This window comes from Manduca sexta, chromosome 26 (genome assembly GCF_014839805.1).
Source record: "Manduca sexta isolate Smith_Timp_Sample1 chromosome 26, JHU_Msex_v1.0, whole genome shotgun sequence".
Taxonomy (NCBI): Eukaryota; Metazoa; Arthropoda; class Insecta; order Lepidoptera; family Sphingidae; genus Manduca; species Manduca sexta.
The window spans coordinates 13,324,120-13,349,501 of record NC_051140.1 but is presented as its reverse complement, the minus strand read 5'-3'; the positions used below and the strand labels follow the sequence as shown (position 1 = coordinate 13,349,501).

Sequence of the window (25,382 nt, the reverse complement as noted above, 5' to 3'; positions counted from 1 at the left end):
AGTTTCTTTTATTGATTAAGTTACTTATATGTTTCTGACTGAAATTATTTATGCTAATGCAATAAAGTACATTATTGTGTAATATTTACAGGTTTTTTTAAATCATGAATTAATGCTACTTGGTCGTAATTTTACGACCATGTAGCTTCGTACATCCACTTTCACGGGTGTTCACTCACTTTTCACTATTATTTACAGGTTAAATAGGTACCTAATTGAAATCTATTAACAACCAAATTTTTTTTATCATACATTTATTTTAAAATGTTTTCGTTGTGTGGAGTTGCGTTAAGTCTTATTATATCTTAATACTGTGAAGACAATGTACAGTTTATTGCCTTATAAAGTTTTTGTACCTTTGTATGAATTAGTTTAAGAATGTTTTATTCGGTTTCATGTCAAGATGACATTCGTACATAAACAGCATTAAAGGTACTAAATTGACAAAGTGATTTCAACATTGTTGTTGAATTAAGTCAACACACGTGAGACATTTTAGGACGTTACATTATATGCATGTAGTAAAATCCCAATCCCACGCGTGACAAGCATTAACAATTGAGATGCATATTGATAATGGATTTGTTTATAAAAAGTGGATGTAGGTACAGTCTTCAAATCATCATAAGAAAAAAAATCATACAATCATTCACCCGTCAAACGGAAGCGTTTACACTACGCTAATGGCTTTTAGAACTAGTATCTAATATGTTAGTTATGCTTATTATGTACGAATTCCGGTTCTACAAAACTAAATTGCTTTTCTGCTCAGTATTAGGTCCGTGTCCGGAATTGGGCTCGCCAAATCGCTTGCCCTCTTACAAGGATCCAACCTAAGTTGGCGACATATGAATAGACCTCTGCCTATCTCTGAAAAAAGAAAGAGCGTGATGCTATGGTTATGTATAATTATGAAAATAAAACACAATTTATTCCTCAATCAATTTATTTCGCAGCCAAAACGTTACACAAGTAGTGGATTGACATCTCACTGACACTCATTCACATAACACACATTCATATTTTTTTACTCATTAATTTATTATAAACTGATGTTATTATTTACAAACACTATAATATTGGAAGCCTTAGTTTTGAGCACTCCAACTATATCTATCAATGTTATCATACCTTTGTTATTACGATACCTATAATACCTAAGAATATAATTTTATTATAAAAATATCTAAGTTACGCAGTTCATTAGTAGTATTAACAATTCACAGTGATGATGTGGTATGTTTAGCCTACATTTCCTTATATTAAATTATGTTAATTACACCTATAATTGCTCATACTTGTAAGATTCAAGGTTGAACGTCCGTTGAAATAGATTTTGGTGTGCAAATAAGACTATATGTAGCCCACGCTAGGTAAAGAAAGAACAAATACATTATTATATCGATTCTTAACACTATCACCGCAATCATTAACCTTTAGGTCTTACAATAACGTGACTCGAATGTTCAGAGTACGCACATATATACGTCATTCACGGTTATAGTAATAAATGCTTATAAAATATTTTAATAATACTTTAGTACACAAACACAACCTTATAACGTACAAGTAAATTATTTATTAATACACGTACAACTCGTTTCTAACGCTTTAATACTTAATTCGATCGTGGACGGATTCGATGCATATGTCAGGTATTCATTTACAATAAAGACATTGTATAAACTCATTTAAGGTACATATCAAAATGGCACAAGTAAATTCTTATACACGATATAAAGATTGTTGCTGTGAAGGTAACATTTTATCGATTGTGAATTTTTGAATACAGATACTTAAAACTATCAATCAACATGATTCAATAAACTTTACGAAACTATAGATATATTCATAACGAATTTATAGTTTTATCTGTTGATTGATGTTAGAATTTCAGTAAAATTCGCATTTCAGGGCAATTTGTCATCATCTGAAACAAAAAGCAAATATTATTAAAAATACGAATATTATGCCTTTCAAATTTAATATTTTTGAAAACTACTACATCATCGTCACCCACACAGCCAAGATACGGTGTGTTTGGATTCATAAGAACGGTCTCAATAAGAAGGTGTTAAGATATATAATGATCGATTTCCTTAGTTGCGAAAATAGTAATTTATAAAGGTTTGAAATAAAAATTTAAATAACTTTGACACAAAAAACTTCTAAAAAAAAAATTGTGTTTGTTGTTACCTTTGTTTTAAGTTTTTGTTATCCGCATTTGTTACTTTTGGACCGACAAAATCTTGTCAACCGTCTACTAACTACAACATAATTGGACACAAGTGCATTTCTCTTAATACAGAATCATGTGACTGTGTTAGTTTAAATCGTATAGATCGCATTAAATACCTCGGTGTAGTTGTAGATAGCCGTCTGTCCTGGGTGAACCAGATTGACTCAGTTTTTCACGTATCAGAAGCTCATGTTGGTGTTCAGGAAATTACGGGGTATTGTTGATGGTTCTACCCTAAGGTCAGTTTACTTTGCTTTAGCCCAATCGATTCTCACTTACTGCATTAAATCTGGGGAAACTGCCCAAAAACTATAATGCTTCGTCTCGAACGCGCTCAAAGATCTTTATTAAAGGTGATGACCTTTAAACTTTCCCGCTCCTCTACACTCGAACTATATCGTGATTGTCATGTCCTATCCATTCGTCAGCTTTTCGTCTATCGTGTTATATTACGCAAGCATACGCAGCTTATTTTTGATCCTAACCTCGCCTCTAAGTAACGCCGACTGGACAAGGTTTGTGAAGTTGAGTTTAGAAGGACTGCCATCGCTAGTAAACATTTTTACTTTATGACCTCTAAGCTATATAATGACGTAAATAAAAATCTCAATATATATGTTATGCCATACAGAAAGTGTAAAACGGCTCTATTTGATTGGCTCTTAACCCTCATCTATGCTGATACAGAGATGCTCTTAAGTAACATAATATACTAGCTTCTTGTTTCGTAAACACTCATACTCACACACACACTCACACGCACACGCACACGCACACGCACACGCACTTACATTCAACACAGTTTTCATTGTTAATTTTATATTTTATTTTGTAACGATTACCTTCTTTTAAATTTATTTATTTTAACTATTTATTTGCTTGAAATTATTATTCCTCTTCTTAATCATTTTTAACTATGTTCCTTTCGGAGGTGGGCGCTGTTAACTGCAACACAGTTAGAGTAACTAACTAGTGCAGTTAGCAACTATCTATCGTACCTATTTCATGTATGTCTTTTGGTAACTAATAAATATTATTGTTATTATTATTTGTTTTAAGTACTTAGTAATACTTGGACCCACGCGTCTTTATGTCGGGGGACCGCTAAAGAAGTATTTTTATCTCCCCGGTTGCGGTCCACCAACGCAAGGACGCTGGAGTCAAAATATTCTATGTACTTCCTTATAATTAGCAGGCTGTTGGCAGTTATAATTTTTTTTTATTGTAGCATATCGTTTTCTTTAATTTCAGTCTATTTTCGGTTACTAGGAATCTATACTATTATATAAAGCTGAAGAGTTTGTTTGTTTGTTTGTTTGTTTGTTTGAACGCGCTAATCTCAGGAACTACCAGTCCAAACTGAAAAATTCTTTTTGCGTTGGATAGCCCTATGTTCGTGGATTGCTATAGGCTATATATCATCACGCTATACCCAATAGGAGCGGAGCAGTAATGGCTGATCTCAGGAACTACCGGTCCAAACTGAAAAAATCTTTTGCGTTGGATAGCCCTTTGTTCGTGGAGTGCTATAGGCTATATATCATCACGCTATACCCAATAGGAGCGGAGCAGTAATGGCTAATCTCAGGAACTACCGATTCGAACTGAAAAATTATTTTTGTGTTGAATAGCCCTTTGTTTGTGGAGTGCTCTAAGTTATATATCATCACGCTATGACCAATAGGAGCGGAGCAGTAATGGCTAATCTCAGGAACTACCAGTTTGAACTGAAAAATTCGTTTTGTGTTGGATAGCCCTTTATTTATGGGGTACTATAGGCTGTATATCATCACGCTATGACCAGTAGGAGCGGAGCAGTAATGAAACATGTTGCAAATACGGGGACAATTTATTAGTTTTAAAGTTTTGCAACAATGATGTATGACGGGATTGTTCCTCTTAAAAAGTTCTATAAAAATATATTATAAAACAAAGTCCCCCGCTGCATCCGTCTGCCTGAACGTCGTAAACTCAAAAACTACCCAACGTATTAAGATGAAATTTGGTATGGAGACAGTTTGAAACCCTGGGAAGAACATAGGCTCCCGGGAAACTACTACTTTTATAATGGAAAACTTTAGCCTGAAAAACTTTACAACGCGGGCGGAGCCGCGAGCAAAAGCTATAAATAATAAAAAAGATCGAAATTACATCTATGCCGGTAACAAAACTTTGATATTCGTACATTGTTATTTTTAGAGACTATGCGGCTTATAGGGGTATAAATACGGTACATTTTTATAGATGTATATTGTATACCTTTTTAGTGTCTGCTTCGATGCATTCCAGAGTGTCGACTGCCCGGCCTTGACTGTACGATGGCGTAGTGGTCACTATTGTCCGACACGGATCTGATGAAAGGGAAAGTCATTATTAATTAGTATTGCCAGCAGTAATGCGTTTTACTCGATGTGTTTGACATATTTATAGCCTGAATATTTCATATAAATATTGCATTCCTAAGTCTGAATGCGAATACAATACAAAACACTGATGCGAGATAGAGGACTTGTTTCACATTATTCAAGGGACTAGTATCTATCTACTGCCTGCCTCGGTGGCGTAGTTGTATTGCATGTCCGGTACAATAGCGCTCTGAGGTCCTGGGATCGAATCCCGGATCGGGCAAAGTGATATTTGTGTTTTTCTGCTCAGTATCAGCCCGGAGTCTGGAATTTGTGCCCGATATGGCGATAGGCTCGCCCCCTATCACATAATGGGATGGAACATACTTGGCGAAAAGTGGGTGCCCTAGTTGCGCCTCTGCATACCTCTTCGGGGATAAATGCGTGATGTTATGTATGTACTAGTATCTATCAGTTATTGTATTAAGACAACTAATGCATATCTATACTATTATATAAAGCTGAAGAGTTTGGTTGTTTGAACGCGCTAATCTCAGGAACTACTGGTCCAAACTGAACAATTCTTTTTGGGTTGGATAGCCCTTTGTTCGTGGTGTGCTATAGGCTATATATCATCACGCTATACCCAATAGGAGCGGAGCAGTAATGCCTAATCTCAGGAACTATCGGTCCGAACTGAAAAAATCTTTTTGCGTTGGATAGCCCTTTGTTCGTGGAGTGCTATAGGCTATATATCATCACGCTATACCCAATAGGAGCAGAGCAGTAATGGCTAATCTCAGGAACTACCGGTTCGAACTGAAAAAATATTTTTGTGTTGGATAGCCCTTTGTTCCTGGAGTGCTATAGGTTATATATCGTCACGCTATGACCAATAGGAGCGGAGCAGTAATGAAACATGATGCAAAAACGGGGACAATTTATTAGTTTTGAGAGCTTCTGTTGCGTGCGCTGCGTAAACGGTTAAAGTTATGCAACAATAATGTATGACGGGATTGTTCCTCTTAAAATGTTCTACAAAAATATATCATAAAACAAAGTCCCCCGCTGCATCGGTCTGCCCGAACGTCTTAAACTCAAGAACTACCCAACGTATTAGGATAAAATTTGGTATGGAGACAGTTTGAGACCCTGGGAAGAACGTAGGTTCCCGGGATAATATATAGCGTGACTTTTATAACGGAAAACTTTAGCCCGAAAAACTTTATAACGCGGGCGGAGCCGCGGGCAAAAGCTATAATAAATAAATCAACACCCCCGTCTAATCTGTCCATTGAATACTCTAATTATTGTACGTAAAAACTGGCTTGAGTTTTATAAATAATCCCCCAGATAAGCTACGTAATTAGGAGTGGCTGGGTGGATGCTTTTTTCCTAATTAAAAATAAATATCAAATGAACCTCGCAAATCTTGGCGCTTCGATGGATGTGAGATGAGAAAGTAAGTGTGGGTTCCGTATACCATGGTTAACTTAATAGAATAAATGTTATCTACCTATATTATAAAACAAAGTCCCCCTTTCTGTCTATCTGTATGTGTTCCATTTTCTCAAAATTTACTGAACAGAATTTTATGAAATTTGCTATGGTGATAGTTTAAGATCCTGGTAAAGTTATAGGCTACTTTTTATCCTGGAAAACTCCTTTACGCGGGCGATGCCGCGAGCAAAAGCTAGTTAGTTATAATTTATTTCAGAGCTTGACTTTTGTATTTAGTCATCCTATATTGTATTCGACGATAAGCGTTTACTCACTGTTACTCATTCTGAAATACGCCGAGTGATACATGTTATTTAATGGTATAGGAAAGTTTTTTTTTAATATACAGAGTATTAAGTGTTTCACGTGATTTGAGATGAAATTTCAAAATGCATTTTATCGGAAGACGAACAACGAGCCACTTAGAGATTTTCACATATATAATAATGGTGGTCGCTCCTCAGTCGAGTACAAATACTTACATCCGGTTTGCCCGTAGAACGTGTGAATCTTTAATCTAAGTTGAGAAGATGTTTAACGAGTAACAACAGGGCCAGCTGACAGGAAATATATAGTAGTTTTGTACATAAGGTCTTAAATATTACCTTGTGGAATGAATCGTGGATGATGGATACCGGCTGCCGTACTGACTGCCGTGCCAGCTGCGGTATGGGTCGTAGTCCTCCACTACGGAAGGATCTTTTTCAATTACCTGGAAATTAAAGAAAAAATCATTATTATCTCAGAAATATGTACATACTGTACAGTATTTTGCTGTGATATTTTTCCTGACTTTTTACAATTTTGGACATTGAAACATAATAAGTAAATAGATTCAGCGCTTATAATTCTTCGCATAATTTAATCAACTTATAAGAAACGAAATAATTTGTGGACTATAGGTAACATTATTTCACCGAGCAAGAATATTGATGGTTGTTTGCGGGTTATATGATTTATATACTTACGTCAGTCCTGGCACACGAGCAAGTCATGGCGGTGCAGAGGAAGCAGTTGATGAGCAACATGACGAGGAACATGACGCCCAACGCGATGGCCAGGTACAGCAGCCACAGCGGACGCACGCCACCCTCCAAACAGGACATCGCTGCAACTAAATCATACGTGTTGAGATGTAGAAATGTATAATCAAAAAGATAAACTTCCCTTCGAATTTTAATTAAATTAATACACATAACTTAAAATAAAGACTGGTCTACAAATGGGTTTTCTTATCAGAGAAATACTGGTTTAGAAGATTTATTCCATTGTAACAACAATTTAAGTTTGAGGATAATTTATATTGTTCGTATAGGCATACAGCCGTCTACTTGTAAATATATTGAATACACAGAAACTTGTATTTTTAGACACATGAAAGTAAAGTTTGCTTGCTTAGCTTCCTGCCAAGTCTCTTTTTATCTTTATACAGATAAAGGAGGTATTTGACTTGTGGAATAATGTCTTAATAATTATTTATATGAAAAATTATGAAACTGACTGGTGCTGTCGTTTGGATCTAGTACGAATATCCCTGTTGAAGTAGTGACTGTCCCATCTTCGTCATTAGGGTTGCCACTGTTGCCATCCCCGCAGTCTACCGCAGCGCAGGTACTTCCTGAAATTAAAGGAAATAAAATTATTATTTTTGGAATGAAATACAAAAAAATATGTTTGCGAATAAGTTCGTTAGGTATCTAAAAACAAAAAAAAGATATTGAAGGTTCTTCTTTTCTATATTTCTCAAACAATTAGATCCATGTAGCACTGTGATAGTGATTCCGCTTGCATGAATCATAAGTTATGATTTAATTAGATTTCGGTAATAAACGGTTCAAATTAAACATATTCGAAAGTCTTGAAATACGAATGTCACGATAATTTTTACTTATAAAGACGTAGAATGACGTAGATCCAGCTTTCATGTCAGGGTTGGGTCATATAGTCGAAGTCTAGTCAGGACAGACTCCAAATCGAATATAATATAATAAACGCAATAACCAAAGAAATAGTACGTAATAGTTAAATGTCAAAATAATTTAAATCAAATAACGAAATGATATTTCCGCGATTTTATGCGTGTCATTCGCGTGTATTTGCTATTTATTAAGTATATCAATGAGATTATTATTATTACTTATTTTATAAAGTATATCAATGAGACTCAAAAAAAGTTATCAGTAGTTACCTAGACCTAGCGCATGGGGGTCATGACCCCCCCCTGCGATCCGCCCTTGACGGAAACTATAAGCATTAAATGCTAAGGGCTTAAAAAGTTCACGTATAATTATACCTTTACATATGGCGATGTCACACTGGAAATTAACTTGTGAGGAGTCTGGAAACCGGAACATTGACGCTATTGCCAGTTCCGCGGTGCTGCCTTCCGATTTCGCTATTACCGATTGTTGTTTTACAGGACATCTGAAAAAGTTGAATAACATTTTTATTAAGTACATGTGTAAAATTGCCACGCTAATTTTCTAGTTGCAATGGGTCTAATGATCATGTCTATTGATTGGCTTCCAGTATGCCAACTGAACAAAATAACACCTTCAACCTCTGCTTTAAATGCGCTTCGAGTACCTACTTATATTTCTACCATTAATAAATATGGACAAATTAAAATCAATGAGAACTATAATACCTTGAATTATGTCTGGGATATAGTTTTTTCCAGGATAACCTAATGAGTAGGCAGTGACAGTAATCTTTTTTTGTCTCTATCTCTCTCTATGAATGAATTCCAGTTTCCATTGGTCATACCATTCATTAATAGATTTCATTCATCTTTGTTTTAAAAGTTTTCTTTTACTTTATAGGAGGTTTTTACTAAAAAAAATAACGATAAAAAACTGCTCAGATAACTGGAAAATTTCAGAAAACAATTATTTTTACTTCGAAGGCTTGGTGTATGTGAATTTTGAAATATCACTTAAGTTCCCAAAATGGTTTTGAGTAGACACAAACGAAAATCCGCAGTTTAAATATAATATTCATAGTTAAGAAAGGACAACGTTTACTGGGGTCAGCTAGTTAAATATACATGTGTAAAATTAATGTAATTGTTCTAAAAAATGCTTTGAAAATCTTCTGAGGTTAACACATAGGGTGGAAAAGTGTTAACTGGTGTGTATCGTAGTGGTAAATTGACGTTCTGTAACACGTGTTTCTCATCGCTTCAGCGGCACTGTCGGTTGTAAATTGTTCTGATTAAATAACTTACCCTCTGTTGTCCAGTAGTTCGACTGTGTTGTTCCGCATGTTGAAAGCGAAGCAATTTTTCATTCTGATGCCGTGTGTACCTAAGAAAAGGTACAAAATTATATTACAACGAGGTACAAGGTCAGAATGTTTCTCTTTGTGCAAGTAAATGTTGGCAGGTATGACGTAGGTGTGTGGAAGGTCTATATACCTCTATATTATACTTTTTTAAAGTATTAAATAATTTTGAAATAAAACTATTTAGCGATTTTATAGCGGTTTTTGTAATAATATTAATATTCTTTAGATTCTATTATGGGGTGTTCATTTGGCTGGGATTTAAAAACTGGGAACATAACTCCTGTATATTATGGAGCTGGCTCATGAAGCTAACTAATCAATATGAAAATCAATGATGGCGGTATTTTACTTAATCTTCATTTTCATTTCCGTTTATTCAATAACTGTACATTTATTATCGTTTTTATGTTTGTAAACTTCATTGTTATTTATAATATTATAGGCTATTGTTACGAGCAGCTATGCCAGCGTAATGCTATGTTTATATTCAGCGTGTACGATTTTTCGTGATTATTCTATCGTGTATGATGTTACGTAGAATTATTTTATATTCGGTACTAGTTTTGTATGATGCGTGGCGGGATTCTTATTCCGAGAATAACTGTCATGCAATCAGAGCCGCAACTCCCGAGAAACAGGTAGCCTTTATTGCTTAATATCCATATTATAATGACGTATTTGACATAACGTCTACCCACCATTCGTTTATGCATATACTAGGACCAAGTATAATATCATTATTATGATCGTGTATCTCATACATATTTGGGCATACAATTAACTTGGCTGCTTTAGGTAAAGATAAATATACCAAGGCTTGTTCAATAGATGAAGTGTGGGTTTAAGCGTGACTCACCGTCCGGTTTGCTTATTTCTGCTTTCAAAGTATAAGGTAGTCCAAAACCTGCATTTAATACTTTCCGTCCTTGATCGTTAAGCATTCGTAGTGATACGAGCGAAGTTTCGTTTCTAAAACAATGAAATGGGTTTAGTCTTAGCTCACATACAATTGGAAAATCTTTATATATTTTATACGTACCGAGCATTTTTGAATCCTGCTTTGCCGCAAGTAATGACATAAAATTTATCGTCGGCCAATTCTAGGGTCCGATGCACGCGAACCGCCAGCGGCAGAGATCGTTCGTCCGTCCGCTGAAAGCATAAGAACATGACTATTTGAAAATGACCTTCCTTTATATAGAAGAATTTGTATTTTCCAATCATTAAATAACTACAGCATTGAACAGGCGTGGTAATGCCCCGAAGTGGCAATTTATTTACTGTGCAAATGAACCAGGTAACAAATGAAAGTATTATTTCCACAAACCCGACTTGAAAATAAAGTTTTGATATTTTGTTTTAGTCATTGAGATTGTTAGTCTCAAAAATCCTCTACCCCTTCGCACCTCAAATCAAGTCTGTGAAGACATTAATATATCAATACTTCCTCGTTTGTCGGCTTTCTGCTACTGCAATAATATTAATTCTATATATTATTAAACTTACATTATTCCAAAACACTCCGCAGTAATCTGGCGAGCCCTGCGGCGCGTCCAGACTGATGTCGAAGCCGAGGGACTCGGTACCGTTACCTAGAGCCATGCAGGCGGGTGTCCTAAAAATATGTAACAATGTTATAAGATTACTTAATTATGTCTCATTATAAATTTACTGCCTATTTTTTTTATTGTAATATTACGACTGTATCCGCAATGGCATAGGCGGGAAGCATCTAATTATATTAATAGTTCGTCGGGATTATTTTACGGAGTATATAGCGATATATCGCTATATTGACCACAAATTACAATTCCGGACAGTCCCATGCTTTACATTATGTATTCAAGTAAGACAAAAACTCTCAATCAATATAAATGTAGCTATCGAACCCACATCTATATTGGATTTACATTTCCATTATGCCGTATATCGGTCCATGAGACGAAAGAAAATATAATTTGCAAATATCGAGAGTCCCGCGTCCAGTAGTCATTATAATAAGAATGCCTGGGCTATCAACAAGTAGGCTTATAGAATTAATGGCGAGTTAAAAATAGCTTGCATTATTATTCTTAATGTTGCCGGAGAACTATGAAGTATCATAATGTGGGCTTACAAAAAGTAACAGGCCTATTTTTTTCTCCCACTATAATCTGTATGTTGCTACAAGCAAGAAGTGGATAGATTCTACACGTACGAGCGAGTCTTTTTAATATAGTACAAAATAGAGCTATTTACCTAAATTCTCTGGCATGCACGACACCGTTAAACGGTTGATTAAAATTTATTTTAATCGACATGATGCCAGTCTTGCATGTTGCCCGCACGACAGGTGAAAATTCACCTGTACTCTCCGTATTCTGCAAACAAAAAATACACGTTTAAACTGATTTGTAAAAAAAGCAACTAAGTATATTTTACATCATGACTAACTGTTCGACCGAGGTAGTACCATTGTCTCATAAACACTCCTCGAGAAGTGATAGCTTGTTAGTATAATTACGCTGAGTGGATTTCCGAGATGCAAAGATTCCTATTCTTAATCCTTATTCTTTTAATATTGGTAGCTTGTCCATTATCGTGGTTTATAGGTAATGACCACTTGATATTAGGAGGTTCAAATTCGCACATTCGCTTGGCGGCCTATGCTATAAAAATGTGTATTTTAAGATTCCTAAAACATTAATTGTTGGCACGTCGCGTCGTTTAGTATCATCATGAAGACTATTAAGTGTACACAAAGATTATCGCATCACTAACGCAGATTAGTCATGTACTATTTGTGCAGTTTATTCATAGGTTACGTTACAAAAGAACTTCCTGCAGTTGGCATCGGTAATTCCATCTATAGTCAGTTACTGCACACACGAGACACGTTGCACTAGCATTGTTTCGCATGATGAATATGTATGTATTTACAATCAACGTATTTGATAGATGTACGACTTAGTTTTCTGTGTTGAGAAGTTTATTAATTTATATAATTTCAAGGCTTTAACATTCTTGACCTGAACTTGCTGAACTGTTAATCCATGTTCGAAAATTATTAACAAAATAAAGTGGCTCAATATTTTGCTAAATTAGGTCTTTGAATAAAAAATTTAAAATATTATGTTCGAATACTTGGAGGGACATTCCTTTATTGGGTGCGAAATATTTCTTGACTTCGACTCCAAAATTGTCATTATCAATCATTATAATCGAAATCAATAATTGTGAGCAGTAAAAATAATAATTACGTTACCTAAACCTCAAACAGCTGATCTAAACAGTATTATAAACACCATTTGAATTTATCGTATTCGTATATTTTTGTGATTGACATGTTAAACTTGTACGGGGAACAATTTTATATGAACAGTATCTACGAGGTACCTTATTCATTTTGTAATTCTTTGACTATGTTAATTATATCATATATATTATGTTGTATAAATATTCTACTGCATTCGGTATACCAGTATATAATATATTACGTAGTTTTAATGTCGCAAGTAGTTATAATCCCATTAAGGAATTAATATAATAATTTACGTATTTTTGAGCGAAGAAACAATAAAGCTTATACAATATTAAGACCATTAGTTTAATGTATATGCGTGTTTTTATATAAGTAACCAAATAGGCCAGTGCTAAGAAAATATGTCTTTTGAGTAAAAAAATACGAAGACGAAATTGCAAGGACTAGTTAGAATGATAATAATACGCGAATATAAAATTATAATGAAGTTTGTATTGTAATAATTACGGTTACATTATTTAATGTAACTTGTATCCGGGAAATGCAATAAGGATGTATCGTGGCCTTGTAACAAATATGGGCATGATTAAAATTTGATTTACGGCAAATTATATGTGTATGTAGGTATTTGTTTATTATGCTATGTACTTTGTTGTACAGGTTACGTCTTTTCTGACATGGGTTCTAAAAACAAAATTGATATAAAACTATTTTAAATACTTATGCCCATGTTATTAAGTTTATCTCCATTAAAAATATGTAGCGCTACATATAGGTATATTTATAGTAACCCAATTATGTATTCAGCTCTACTTTTCTGTGTAAGTAATCTACATTACAGCTTCAATATTTAAGTGCAAAGATTTTTATCCTGTACTTTGTCAGATATCAATCGCAGATAGGCGAGTTTGTTGGAGGAAATTAATTTGCATTCCTATAGCGATTCAGCTTCTTGGCTTTACATTAGCCGGCACAAAATTTATTTGATTTAATTAACGTATTTCAAATGTTTGTGCTCAATTACGCAATAATATTAACTTTATTCTTCCTTAATGTTTTCTCTAGCAGTTACATTACCGTTATGCTATTTATGTAAGTGTTGTAGACCCAGCGGTAGACCATATAAATTTATCTGAAGCAGAATTTATGACATAAATGCCATTTGCCTCCTAGACGTATATTGCGCAAAGTATTGTTTCAATTTCCTCAGGGTGAACTTTAAGACCTTAGGATGATTGCGTTTATTCTCGGACATCACGATTTGACCTTACCCTACCTAACTACGTGCCTATGGGTAGTATGGATGTATTTTGTTGGTGTTATGAACGAAGTTAAAATTACTTCAAGTGCACACTGTATAATTGTACATGGTATCCAAAAAGAATAATATCTTAAGTATCGATTCGTTACACGCATTTATTTTTTTTGCTGCCGCAGCCGAAGGTCAGAATCTTATTGAAAAACTTTGCTTGACGGACGTTTAAGCTATGACGCTTGCCATGAAATTATGGTAATCTTAATTGTTGTTTCCAACAAATAAAAGAATATATTAACTCTTTTCACAAAACTTTTAACAAGTATGCGTATGACGAAATTTTACAAATTATGTAGATATAAAATAATTCTTGGAACAATTAACATATTTCTGTGGTTATAAATGTGCGCTAGACCGCAACATAATATTGCGCTAACACCAATATTTTATAAGTGCTTCATTATTTTATTATGTGTATGTGATGTATGCGTCTATTACTAAATATATTATCTATAATTTAGTATTTTATTCTTTTTATAGAGTTGTTTTTAATATTTAAAACAATAAAAAACCTTGAAGTTGAAGAGGAAAAACACAATATATATTCTTACATTCTTCATTACTTTGTGAAGCATCGCGCATTCGGTAATGCACACGTACGAATTCATACAAAATTTTGATCTAAGCATCCAAATTCCATAGCGCATTGCGTCGCCGACTAATGTCGGGCAAATGGACGTCAGTTGCCACTATATACCACTAAATTATACCACAAAATTAATGCAACTAATTTTTTGCAACGGTTACTACTCCATTTTGGATGTCTTTATTTAAAAAAGTAATTATTATATATACTTTTATGTAAAAGAACTACGTATATATATGTTTAATGTTAGTTTTGAATTTTAAAAATATCGTGGAAAGTGCATATATAATAAATATTAGTACGAATGGGTTGTAGAGTGACGTCAACTATTGTCAACGAGATGGCAGTCGGACACTGGGCTGAGGTCAACGTACCAGTGACCGCCAGAACTTGCGATTCCAACATTATAATTCTTAGGTCTCAGAAATAGATACACAGTTGTATCGATTTGTTTTACTAACTGATATAATGAATATGTACTCTGCATGATGATGGATAAGTTATTTGAATTTTAGAAGTATTTAAATTTTCTCATTATAAGTATTTGGTAGGTACATTACTAGTTACTAAAAAGTATTGGATCTGTACTGTATCCGTGGCAGAAAACAATAAATGAATGTAAACATTGAACATCTAACCAAATGAATCTTTTGTTTCGACCCGTCAATTGCATTGAGTAATACAAGAGGGATAAATGAAAAATATACAACTTAGGCATGAGGTACCTATTCTTTTACATTAATTTATTTTAACATTTTTGAATAATACATAATTATTGTAGGAATATGTTTATTTTACAGATTAAAACAATACGCGGGCATATAAACAAGGATGACTAAGTCAAAAAGAGTAATCAAAAATCGAAATACAATTTGTTGTGATTAACAAAAAAGTATCAGCACCGCCCATGAACAATAGTAATTGAGTTGTCATCTTTAAGGACGGATATGAAAATTAGGGACATACGAAGAAGGGAAGAAGAAGGAAGGTATGTCTGCGGTAATATCACAGACCGTATAAAACTCAACATTGAAACTAACGCATCTTTCGGTTTCCGCAGACAGATGTATGATAATATCGCTATGTTCATAATGTACACAAGGCCCACCGTCAGTCAGTTTGTATGGGGTGCTTAGGAATATTCGTTAATGTCTATTTCGTTCGTCCACCTTGCTTAATGTAAATTATATCCGTTCCGTTTCAAACAATGCCTAATGGTTAAACCTTAGAGGTCAACAGATTTTGTGCAATAACGAATTAATGTCAATAATATTATGAGAAAAATTTAAAACAATCGTCGTTATGAGTTTACAAATTTAACATTTACTTAAATAACAAAAAATATATTATTATTTTTTAATGATCAGAGTAAGAGAATTCAATATTATCATTGTGTTACATGAAATATGGTACGTTAGTGTTTTTTTACAGTTTAGTTATATTCTGTAAGTAAAGTCTAAAAGTAGATTCATTTTATTTCGTATAAATGTTCAATTATCCGGATTATATTATATAAACGCGGAGAAAAGGTAGTGAAGATATTAAAAAGCATGCGTTTGTGTATCATAATATGCCAAACTAATAAAGACGTCGCGTCGCCTGAATGTGCCTTATACAGACGTGATCTTGGTCTGTGCTACATATTTCATTGTAGTTAATGTTAGTGTCTTTATTGGGATCGGCAGGTCAGTTCACTATCGGTAATGGAGTTAGTACAGACGTAGATGTTCCGTTTATGGGACACGATAACCATTTACTTAACGGTCTCCTATACCTTTACAATCAAATGTAATTATGTTGAACATTGTGTACACTTTTTAATGGAGCGGAAGTAGTCGTATTCACTTAAACATAAAATGAACATCTTCATTACATAGGGTAAAGGAAATGATCATGCAAAATAATATCTGAATCATTTTAAATAAATTAATGGTTTTCGGTTACGGATGTTACGGTAGACCTACTTTATTTTTAATTTATATACTAGCTCCGCTCGCGGCTTGGCTCGCGTGGAAATCAGTGTGTCACAAAGTTTTTCCCGCGTAAATCCCGACTCACGAGATTTTTTACAACCACGCGATCTCTTTAACAGTAATCGTTATATTTCAGTCAATTTGCATAAAACCGTCATGTACTATTAACCTAAAACTTCACCAAGAATTGCACTAACTTTTAGTAAAAACCCTACAAAAATCAGTTCAGAAGATTTTGAGAAAATCGATCACATGCAGACAGACAGCTTTTGGGGACTTTGTTTTATAATAAGTATAGATTTGGTTTGTAGGTATTTCTATTTTTTATTAAACTTTTTTTGGACATATAGGTGACTGTATCTATCGCGCTTTTCCTAAAAACGCCAATGTCGTCGGTGTTGTTAATGCTAGTCGCTAGATAGTCTGTCTTAGTTTTAATTATTGCGTAGCTCTGACGCTGCGGCATCATCTCTAGTCGCTGACGTACGGAACACTATTTAAACTTCTCGAAGCCTTAAGATTAAAATACGTAGATCGTTATAATGTCGTAAATCAAAGCAGTAAAAATTATCTAATGTCGTATTCTATTTATTAACCGTTATCTATTTAATAGAATATATTTGATATTGTTGTTATTTCTAATTAAAAATACATTAAAAGAATTTGTCCCAAAATTTTTCGTCATGAGAAGAAAAAGGTAGGTATTACTTTTATCATACCAAATTTTTTTTCTTTGTGTATATCATCAAAAATATTGTAGTTATGTATATCTACATGGCAGCATGGCTCTTCAAAAATATTTACAAGAGTTTAAATATTTTTGTGTAACGCGATAATTGCTTAGAAAACATTTAAAGGTTAAGGTAACATAGTATTGATGTTAAGAAAAACACGTAAAATTTGGTACAAATGTTATATAACGTCAGTTGGTGAGCTCATTCCCATACGTGGGTATCGCGTTTGATGCAATCGGTCCGACCGGTTTGACGGCCCCGATATTTTTGCTCGCGAACGCGACGTCACCACTCACCGGTGGGCGTGCTTTACTGCTTCATTCAGACATACTTGTTTAACATACATTGACGAAATCATATTTCGTATCATTCCTATACTTTCTGATTAAGTAATTGTTTTTATGCAACGCCTGAGCTGCGGAGATAAATGACCGCTTTGGACAAGAGGCCTGTGGGTTACTTAATCTTTTGAATATTATCATGGACAAAACAAAAACTATGTATACTTTGTATAATTAATTTAAAACCACGGGTAGCTGCTACACCATAGTGATATAGCAGATTTCCTACGTACTGAAACAGGGTCATTTATTAACGCTATACCTGACCCTGTAACTATATGGGTCGTGCATCTTAGTGATGCTGAGTCCATTTTCTAGGTCGATGGCATCACTTCGTATTGTTGACGCCCAGCAGGCTAGGTGTCCGGTGCTAAATCGTTTCTACAACATGCATAAAATATTTTGTTGCGCCAAACAAGTACACAGATACTGGCAGGTTGAAGGAAAATACAAATTAAACAAAAAACATCTACAGTAATCGTTTTTAATGTATGTATGTAGGTACATATGTCGGTACAGAAACAAGGTAGGTATAGGTTTTAATTGTTTAGCATGCAGTTATACGTGACACTGTCTATGGGTTACAAAATCCCTTTGTATCTATTTGGAAGCTACCTTATTGTGTACATAGCTATTGCCTTTTTGGAGAAAGTATCTTCGTGATTATGTTTTGATATTTTAGTAATATGGCAGGAAATAAATCATTAGGCGTCAAAGAAATTTATTATATTTAGAAAATTGGTGAATGACTACCCATCCTCTATTTCCCACGGAAATGTCATTGTGTTGAATTGTAAGGTTGGTTGGACGGATAAGTAGTGGTATGAACCCATGGCGATTACGACGCTGACTCTGGCGATGCATCAGTGTAAATAACATGTAATTTACTATCTGTCTCTTCAAACACGATGACACAAAGCTTTAAAAAATACATGTTTTTACACGTACATTGTATCTGGCTAGGATATTTTTAAATTCTAGAGATTTCATTTATATATTTTTTACTGAAGACACAGGTACAGCGAGTTCTCAATGGTGATAAAAATCTTGTTTATTCGTTTGTCGCGTCCTCGTCGAGTATTCGGCTTCTAAGTAGGTGTGAACACGCTTTGAGCATTTCCTCGTAATATAATTCAACTACATTTTGAATAAGTAAAACTATTGTATAATACAAACGGGTCTTTCATATGTGAGAGATCGTCGGGATAGGTGCCCATGATATTGTTTTGTACATAAATAGCACTTTGCTGACACTATTATTTCGGTTTGTACGAAAGTGTGGTCAACATAAAACTGGGCATTATGGAAATAATCCAAAGCATGTTATGAAGGCAGAAAGTATTTATATTTTTACTTCGGTGTTTGTATTTTAATTACATAACATTTTGGAGTCCTTGTTAATTTATACTCTAGGAATCTTAACTCGTAGAACGCTGTGTCACAGATACGCCTCTACATTAGAATAGTTAGGCTGTGATAAAGGAGATCGCGTACTTGTAATTTCATTTTTTAGGGTTTTATAAGTATAAATTATATAGTAGAGACGTAAGTACGTCTCTACTATAAAACATCATAAATGAACAAGATTTTATTTTTATATACGTAAAGATAAAAACAACCCATTAAAATACACAAATTCGCGGATGGATGTATTGACGAAAATAACCAAACTTCCTCAATGTTTTGTGACGTGGTGAATATCCTTAATGGAACCTTGTCATAAATCATAAGGATTTGTAACGAAGACGAGTGGGCTTCATAATCATTTACTAAAAAGGTGTGTTACGATTTGTAACGCGTATTGGAAGTAAATTACTTTATAGTCCGTTGTAAATTACCTACATATAACATTGTAATCTATTTAAACTAAATCTATTTGTCATGAATGTCGATCGAAGTTATTCGGATAGTTTAATTATATCAAAAGTTTCAGCACCACGCACAATGGACGTTTATTATCAGCACCGGTACATCTGCACAGTAATTAGAGCGGTAACAAATAGTACCTACATTTGAAACTAAAAGGTGTTATTATTAGTAAATGGTAGTAATGGTAGGTGATTACATAAAACATATCAATATTTTGAATATCGACCATCGTAGGACCCGCCGACGAGTCTCAGATTCCGGGGTCAGTCAGTGTATATTCAATACACCAAGTCGTCGTAATTTTGTTAAACTATCCAGTATTTTACCATTAGATATTCATCACTTTGCGCGCTATGAAAAAAATATTTATCACGTATCTACCCATTGTACCGTGTATCAAGATTGTTACATGGCTTGAAGTCGGCGCGGTGTCTAAGGAAAAACAGTTTCGAAGTTGTCAGAATTTATTTAGAAGACAATAGAGTCTAACAAGGTGTCTTTTTATTTATCGTGAAGCCTTGAACGTTTGTCACAAGTGGGAAAGATGTATGTGTTATCTATGGCACGCCATATTATGTAGCCATTATTTTGTGTACTGTAAAACATTTTCTAAGTATTTACGCAAAATTTTGCCATTGAAAATTATTACCACTTGTCACATATTTGTGAAAAGATACAATTTATGACATTGCTTGTCGGAGGTTTTCTCTGAAACTATTATAATTAATCCAGAAATTCTACATATTTTAGCACAATTGCGTTATTTCGATTAGTTCACTTTTATACCTGGAAGAGATTTAAACGTGGGCGGTGCTGTAAAAAGAGACAAAACTGCAAAAAAAAACTGCTCTAATTCAAGTATTTGATTTGGCGGCGGTTTATCCCGGTGGGTTCCATCGTTCTATTTCATGAGAGGGTAATCTATGTTTGAGTTTTCCATTCGTGAGTCATAATGGTGAGATATACGGGACTTGTAAAGTGCGGTACACGGCACTGGACTCCTGCAATATCAAGGGATGAATTTGAGCAAACAATATACGCTCTACTTGCATTTCCTCAACCTTCGGGGATATAGTGTTAATTAAGGTTACGTAAAATTATTTACCATAAAGCCTCAGTATAACTGCATGATGTAATCAATACAACAATTTAGTATGAACGGATCATAAATTAAACAAGGTAATGAGGAGGAAGAAGCGGCCTTGGTGCGTGTCGTGGAGGCCGCGGACGGTGCAGGTCGAATCACTTAGCTCTACCACGCAAACTTAGTGCTTTCCACCACTAAGCACTACATTGTACTTCACTCTTGCGAGGCAGTTTTCTACTTTAAACACTAAGGGAGTAAGTCATAGGCCATTCTTGTTGTTAGACTTAAGTCCCTTGATGCCCTTTTATGTTTATCAAATATGAAGAAATGCATATTTCAATTGGATAATATGATTATATGATATTTTTCAGGTATAAACCATATTTAAGTAAGACCTTTTAACAAAGGTTAATTTTAATTAATTTTAGTAGAGTTGCAATATGGCTTAATGATTTAGTGTCTCTAGAATCTAACATGGTAATCTATTAGATATAGCTGAAAGTATTTCGAATATAAGCGTTATTTAGACTATTCTATTGATTCATAATTACTGTAGTGTTCGAAGGTTAGGCAGTAAAACTCGTCGAATACTAGGTACCCAGGAGAAGTATCGTAACTCGAATGCTAGAATCCGTCTTAGTAGCTACTATCGCGTCCTTTATTTTTGTTGCTATTCAATTGTGTTTATACACATAGCGTTTCAGTTGGAAGGGCATTATCGTCCGGGGTAATTAAAGAATATTATAAGTAATATGTAATGTGAGTCAGGAACGATAGCTGTTAACTGTTTATGGATAGTGATGTTGTTTACTACCAAGCGAGATACTTCCTCAACTCACCCATGTAGTTGAATAAAAAACGACGAGGCGATGTATAAAGAAAAAAATGTAATTATGCCACCCGATACGATGAAACGTCTAAATATGTACAAGCTATTTGAGAGATAAGGTACTCGACTACTCTGAACATGTCATAAGTACGAATTTTGGAATTTTGTGTTTATGCCTAAACGGAGCGAAGAGTATTGCATAAAAAGAGCTTCACGTGATGCATTTCAATAATATAAATGGCCTATAAAAGGTTTTTTTTCTTGTAATCATTATATTCATGACACTTGTTGTATGTGTTGGTAAATAATTGCTGTGAAGCGAAGTCTTAAATTACACCTCTTGCAGTACTCTAATCATTTTCCATAAAATTTCCACGATCTTTCGATTATTTTTTAAATTAAGTTATTGTTATTTTTTATATTATAAGACATTTATGACGTTTTTAATAATAGCGAATTTATCTACTTTAAAAAAATATATTACCATTAATAATGACTGCATTAGATCATAAGGATAAAGCTCAAAAGTTGTGTATTTGTCATAATAATACTCAGTAATTCAGAACACAGGTCGTAATCATCAAAATTTATAGAGTTTCCTTGGAATAAAGGCGGACTTACGCTGTTAAAATATGGTAATGGTATTATTATAGGTGATTCATGGTGTATATACTTTTGTTGTATGAACATATGCACAGGTGATTCAATACTTGTGTATTTGTCATTTGAGTCACCGTTGTTTCTGTGAATGAGCCAACTACAACTAGTACTCCATATTGTATTGGGCAGCGGACGGAAATGCATGCAAGCCTATGCTAATGCGTACACGCAAACGCATTGTTTTTACAAACGGCTACACTATAGCAGCTGAATGATATGTATTTTTATCTATTGTCAAATGTGATAAATACCGCTATATTTTAGCTTGGGGTAATGCATTCGTAAATAAACTTATACTTGAATATAAACAGATCCTATGTTCAGTTTCAGGGTAGTATCTGAATCGGTTTGTACATTTTAAGCGAGTCGATCGTACAAGCTGCTAGGTCCGATAGTATCGACAAGTTCCAGCAGGCGTGGAAGGTGGAGCCTTGCATATTTAGCTATTGGCAAAGCAAAGCGGTCCGTGTAGGTGCTCCGTAACCTTGCGCCCGCGCACCAGCCTGCCAATGTTAGCCTCACCGCGCGTGCCTTACACGGCCCATATTGACGGTATGCTTAGATCATTTCAAATACATTTTCACGTACCTGCTAACAGCCTTTAAATGTAACTGCAACGACCGATAAGGCAATAGTTCTAGTTTACCCAATTAAATTATTCTTGTAACTAAACTCGAGTTGTAGGAATAATTTATTTACAGATAAAGCATATTGGAGCCAGTTTTAAATGTTAATACATCCAGTTATTGCTTTCAGGTATGTAGAGCTGGAGTTCATCAGGGTAAAACAAAAACATAGTTTTTTAAGAAGGTTGCACTTAATGCCATCGAAGAGGCGTATTTAATTGGCCCCGTATTTATACATTCACACAATTGATCAACCTTCTTAAACTCATTTACATAAAATCCTCATGCATATAATACCAACAAGTCCATTATTGTTACATCGACTACATAAATAATATGCTCCTTATAGATTTACACATGGCATTGTAAATATAGCATGTGATTAAACAAATGCTTGGAGGCTAGTAGTAATGTTAATTGTTTGGTGGCTCGAAATGTGGGTTACGTTCAGTTACGTGTAGAATACATAATACACGCTATGTAATAGACGCATTCTCCGGCGATCTCAGCTGTGCTGTGGCACTTTGTAAGACAATTATTGTAATGATTAATGAAGGTCACAGAAAACCTTGTAAATTTTTGAAAGTTATAAGTAGTATGTTTAGTGTTATCTTTTATATATATTACTCACTACTGTTAATTCTTTGAACTAGAGTTACATAAAACGGATAAATAAATATAACATTCCGCAACTGGAATTACCTGTAGTCATAAACGATATGGTGTTTAGAGTCAACAATAGAGACGCTAAACGACTTAGCAAACCGAACAACAAAGAACATAAGCCAAGAGTATCGAGGTGTAACTAAGCTTGGCCATGTTTGCCAGACCGTGTTGATAATAAGCATTGCATTAGTTGGTTACCTGTGCACGTACGGCCGCCAGCAGCGCGCTGGCGAGGACGCAGCTCCACAACCGCCACATGTTGTTCCAATCAGTTGTCACCGGCTTTAACACTTGTCAGTTTGACAGCAGGATCGCGGTGCAAGTCGTCAACGCGCCATTACGGACCGGTCGGTACGCCGCACGGAGCCACACTGCTCTACCGCGACCATACAAACTTTACTTTCTGTGAATGGCTGCGTTCACACTGCACATTACGTTTCGGGCCTTAGTTTTAAGTTATTTGCCGCCACTAAAAGAATTATAGTAGTTGTACTTTCGGCATATGAATAAAAAGATTTGTCGATTCGGTTTGTAGTTTTGTAGGATATATTGATAAATGCTAATTGTAAAATTAATGCGGATACACCAGAGTTGAGAAGCACGGACTTTGAAACATCACTTTTGTTGATTGTAGCTACACGTAACTTGTTATCATAGGATTCATAGATTATAATATGAAATATAAAGTAACGCGCGTGTGAATGCGGGTTAATTAGGAGCTACGCAACGTCTGCGAGTAGGAGGCGGGCGACGCGGCGCGGCGGTGGCGGCGGGTTGTTACGACACACGCCCACAGCTGCGTCGCTCACCTGTACACACGCGCACACGTGCAAATTTGTCAGCAGGTATACCACCAACGGATCCCATTCGATAAAGGATTTTTAATATTTTTTGCATACTCTACAGGTTAAACCTAGAGGTCGTTTGTGGTCAGGTAAAATGTTATGGTAAACGTTTGAGGTATCTATGGCTACGTTTAGCTGTTAGTATTTATAAGGACCTATCATACATAATCATATCATAATACCTGAAAATATTATGTTAAAATATAATGTATTGGATAATCAGCACTCTAATCAATTCGACACTAAAAAAAAACGTATTTATATTAAGACTGCTTCTTAATTAAATAAAAAAACATGTTACAAAGTGGCGCAATATGCAGGAAAAAAATACGTTCTTATAATATTTATGGTGATCAATAACATAATTATTTTTTTAGTTATATGATTAGTATTTTATTAAAGAGTAGTGATTTTTATGGAAACAAAAATATTACAAAAATAATAACACAACTCTACGGTTACATTCTATGAGTACCCAATAGTACCCAGTATAAGAAAAAAAAATTAAATTTCTAGTATGATCACCTACGGATATAACGTTGGTATAGTAAAGTAAGACTTGCAAGAGAAAAATAATGTAATCTTGTTTACGTAGTTGGTTTCCAATGTGCCAAGGAAGTTAAAAAAATATTGAAAAGTTTGACGGTTGTAGTGATAGCGACATCTATCTGCGATTGAAGTAAACGCCGTAAGCTCTATGCGTTTGTGGAGAGTCATGTGGCAGAGTAAAGATGTCACCACTGCGGCAAGGGCACGAAGCCGCCCAAAATCAATATTTACTTGGCGTGCGCTGTCCCGCTGTTTCCCCATCAGTGTTTCAGGAGTCATCCCCCTTTCTGGCCACTTTTCGTATCCGTTGTCGCATAACCAGTGCTGTATTAACGGACTCGGAGTTCACTGAATAATCTGTAAGTAATCCAAAAAAATATATTTAATGTTCCATTTTATTACGTCTTATATTATTTTAAAGTTGTATTTAGAATAACACGTAGCTTTTCATTCATAAAGATCGGAATCAGTGGCGTAAACCTCAAAATGGTTGAATTAGACTATTACGGAGTAAGTTAGATATAGGGCGAAGAATGACCTCGTTGGGCGGAGTTGAGTTTGTAGCCGATGCTTTTTTGATTGACACATTAGCAGTATTTTTTGTGATAGTTATTAGTTAAAAACGTTTTTATTGAAGCTGTTTTAATCTATGTTATATACGTTTTAATGTTATTTGGTAAAGATAATACATT

General features: G+C 34.7%; 1 protein-coding gene across 2 annotated transcripts; it reads right to left on the bottom strand.

Moving 5' to 3' along the window:
• Positions 1 to 928: 928 nt before the first annotated feature.
• Positions 929 to 23,745, bottom strand: LOC115441112. Of its 2 annotated transcripts, XR_003938425.2 has the most exons (13): positions 23,495 to 23,745; positions 11,608 to 11,729; positions 10,876 to 10,984; positions 10,409 to 10,521; positions 10,226 to 10,338; positions 9,311 to 9,389; positions 8,378 to 8,508; positions 7,586 to 7,702; positions 7,053 to 7,198; positions 6,690 to 6,796; positions 4,499 to 4,590; positions 2,356 to 2,473; positions 929 to 1,930 (listed from the first exon to the last, which is right to left on the bottom strand). XR_003938425.2 is itself a non-coding variant. In XM_030165723.2 (12 exons), exons 1-11 carry the CDS (start codon positions 23,552 to 23,554, stop codon positions 4,503 to 4,505), a joined length of 1,185 nt encoding a protein of 394 aa, XP_030021583.1. In that variant the 5' UTR covers positions 23,555 to 23,744; the 3' UTR covers positions 929 to 1,930; positions 4,499 to 4,502. The 2 variants fall into 2 exon arrangements, 1 of the variants encoding a protein (XP_030021583.1); XM_030165723.2 differs by lacking the exon at positions 2,356 to 2,473 and having other exon boundaries at positions 23,495 to 23,744.
• Positions 23,746 to 25,382: the final 1,637 nt, after the last annotated feature.

Excerpts from the sequence above, each read along its gene's own strand:
- LOC115441112 (XM_030165723.2), bottom strand. The coding sequence starts at position 23,554 with ATGTGGCGGTTGTGGAGCTGCGTCCTCGCCAGCGCGCTGCTGGCGGCC. Across the intron at positions 11,730-23,494 it reads TGGCGGCCGTACGTGCACAG|AATACGGAGAGTACAGGTGA; the intron begins GTAACCAACTAA and ends TTTTGTTTGCAG. Across the intron at positions 10,339-10,408 it reads GCAGGATTCAAAAATGCTCG|AAACGAAACTTCGCTCGTAT; the intron begins GTACGTATAAAA and ends TCATTGTTTTAG.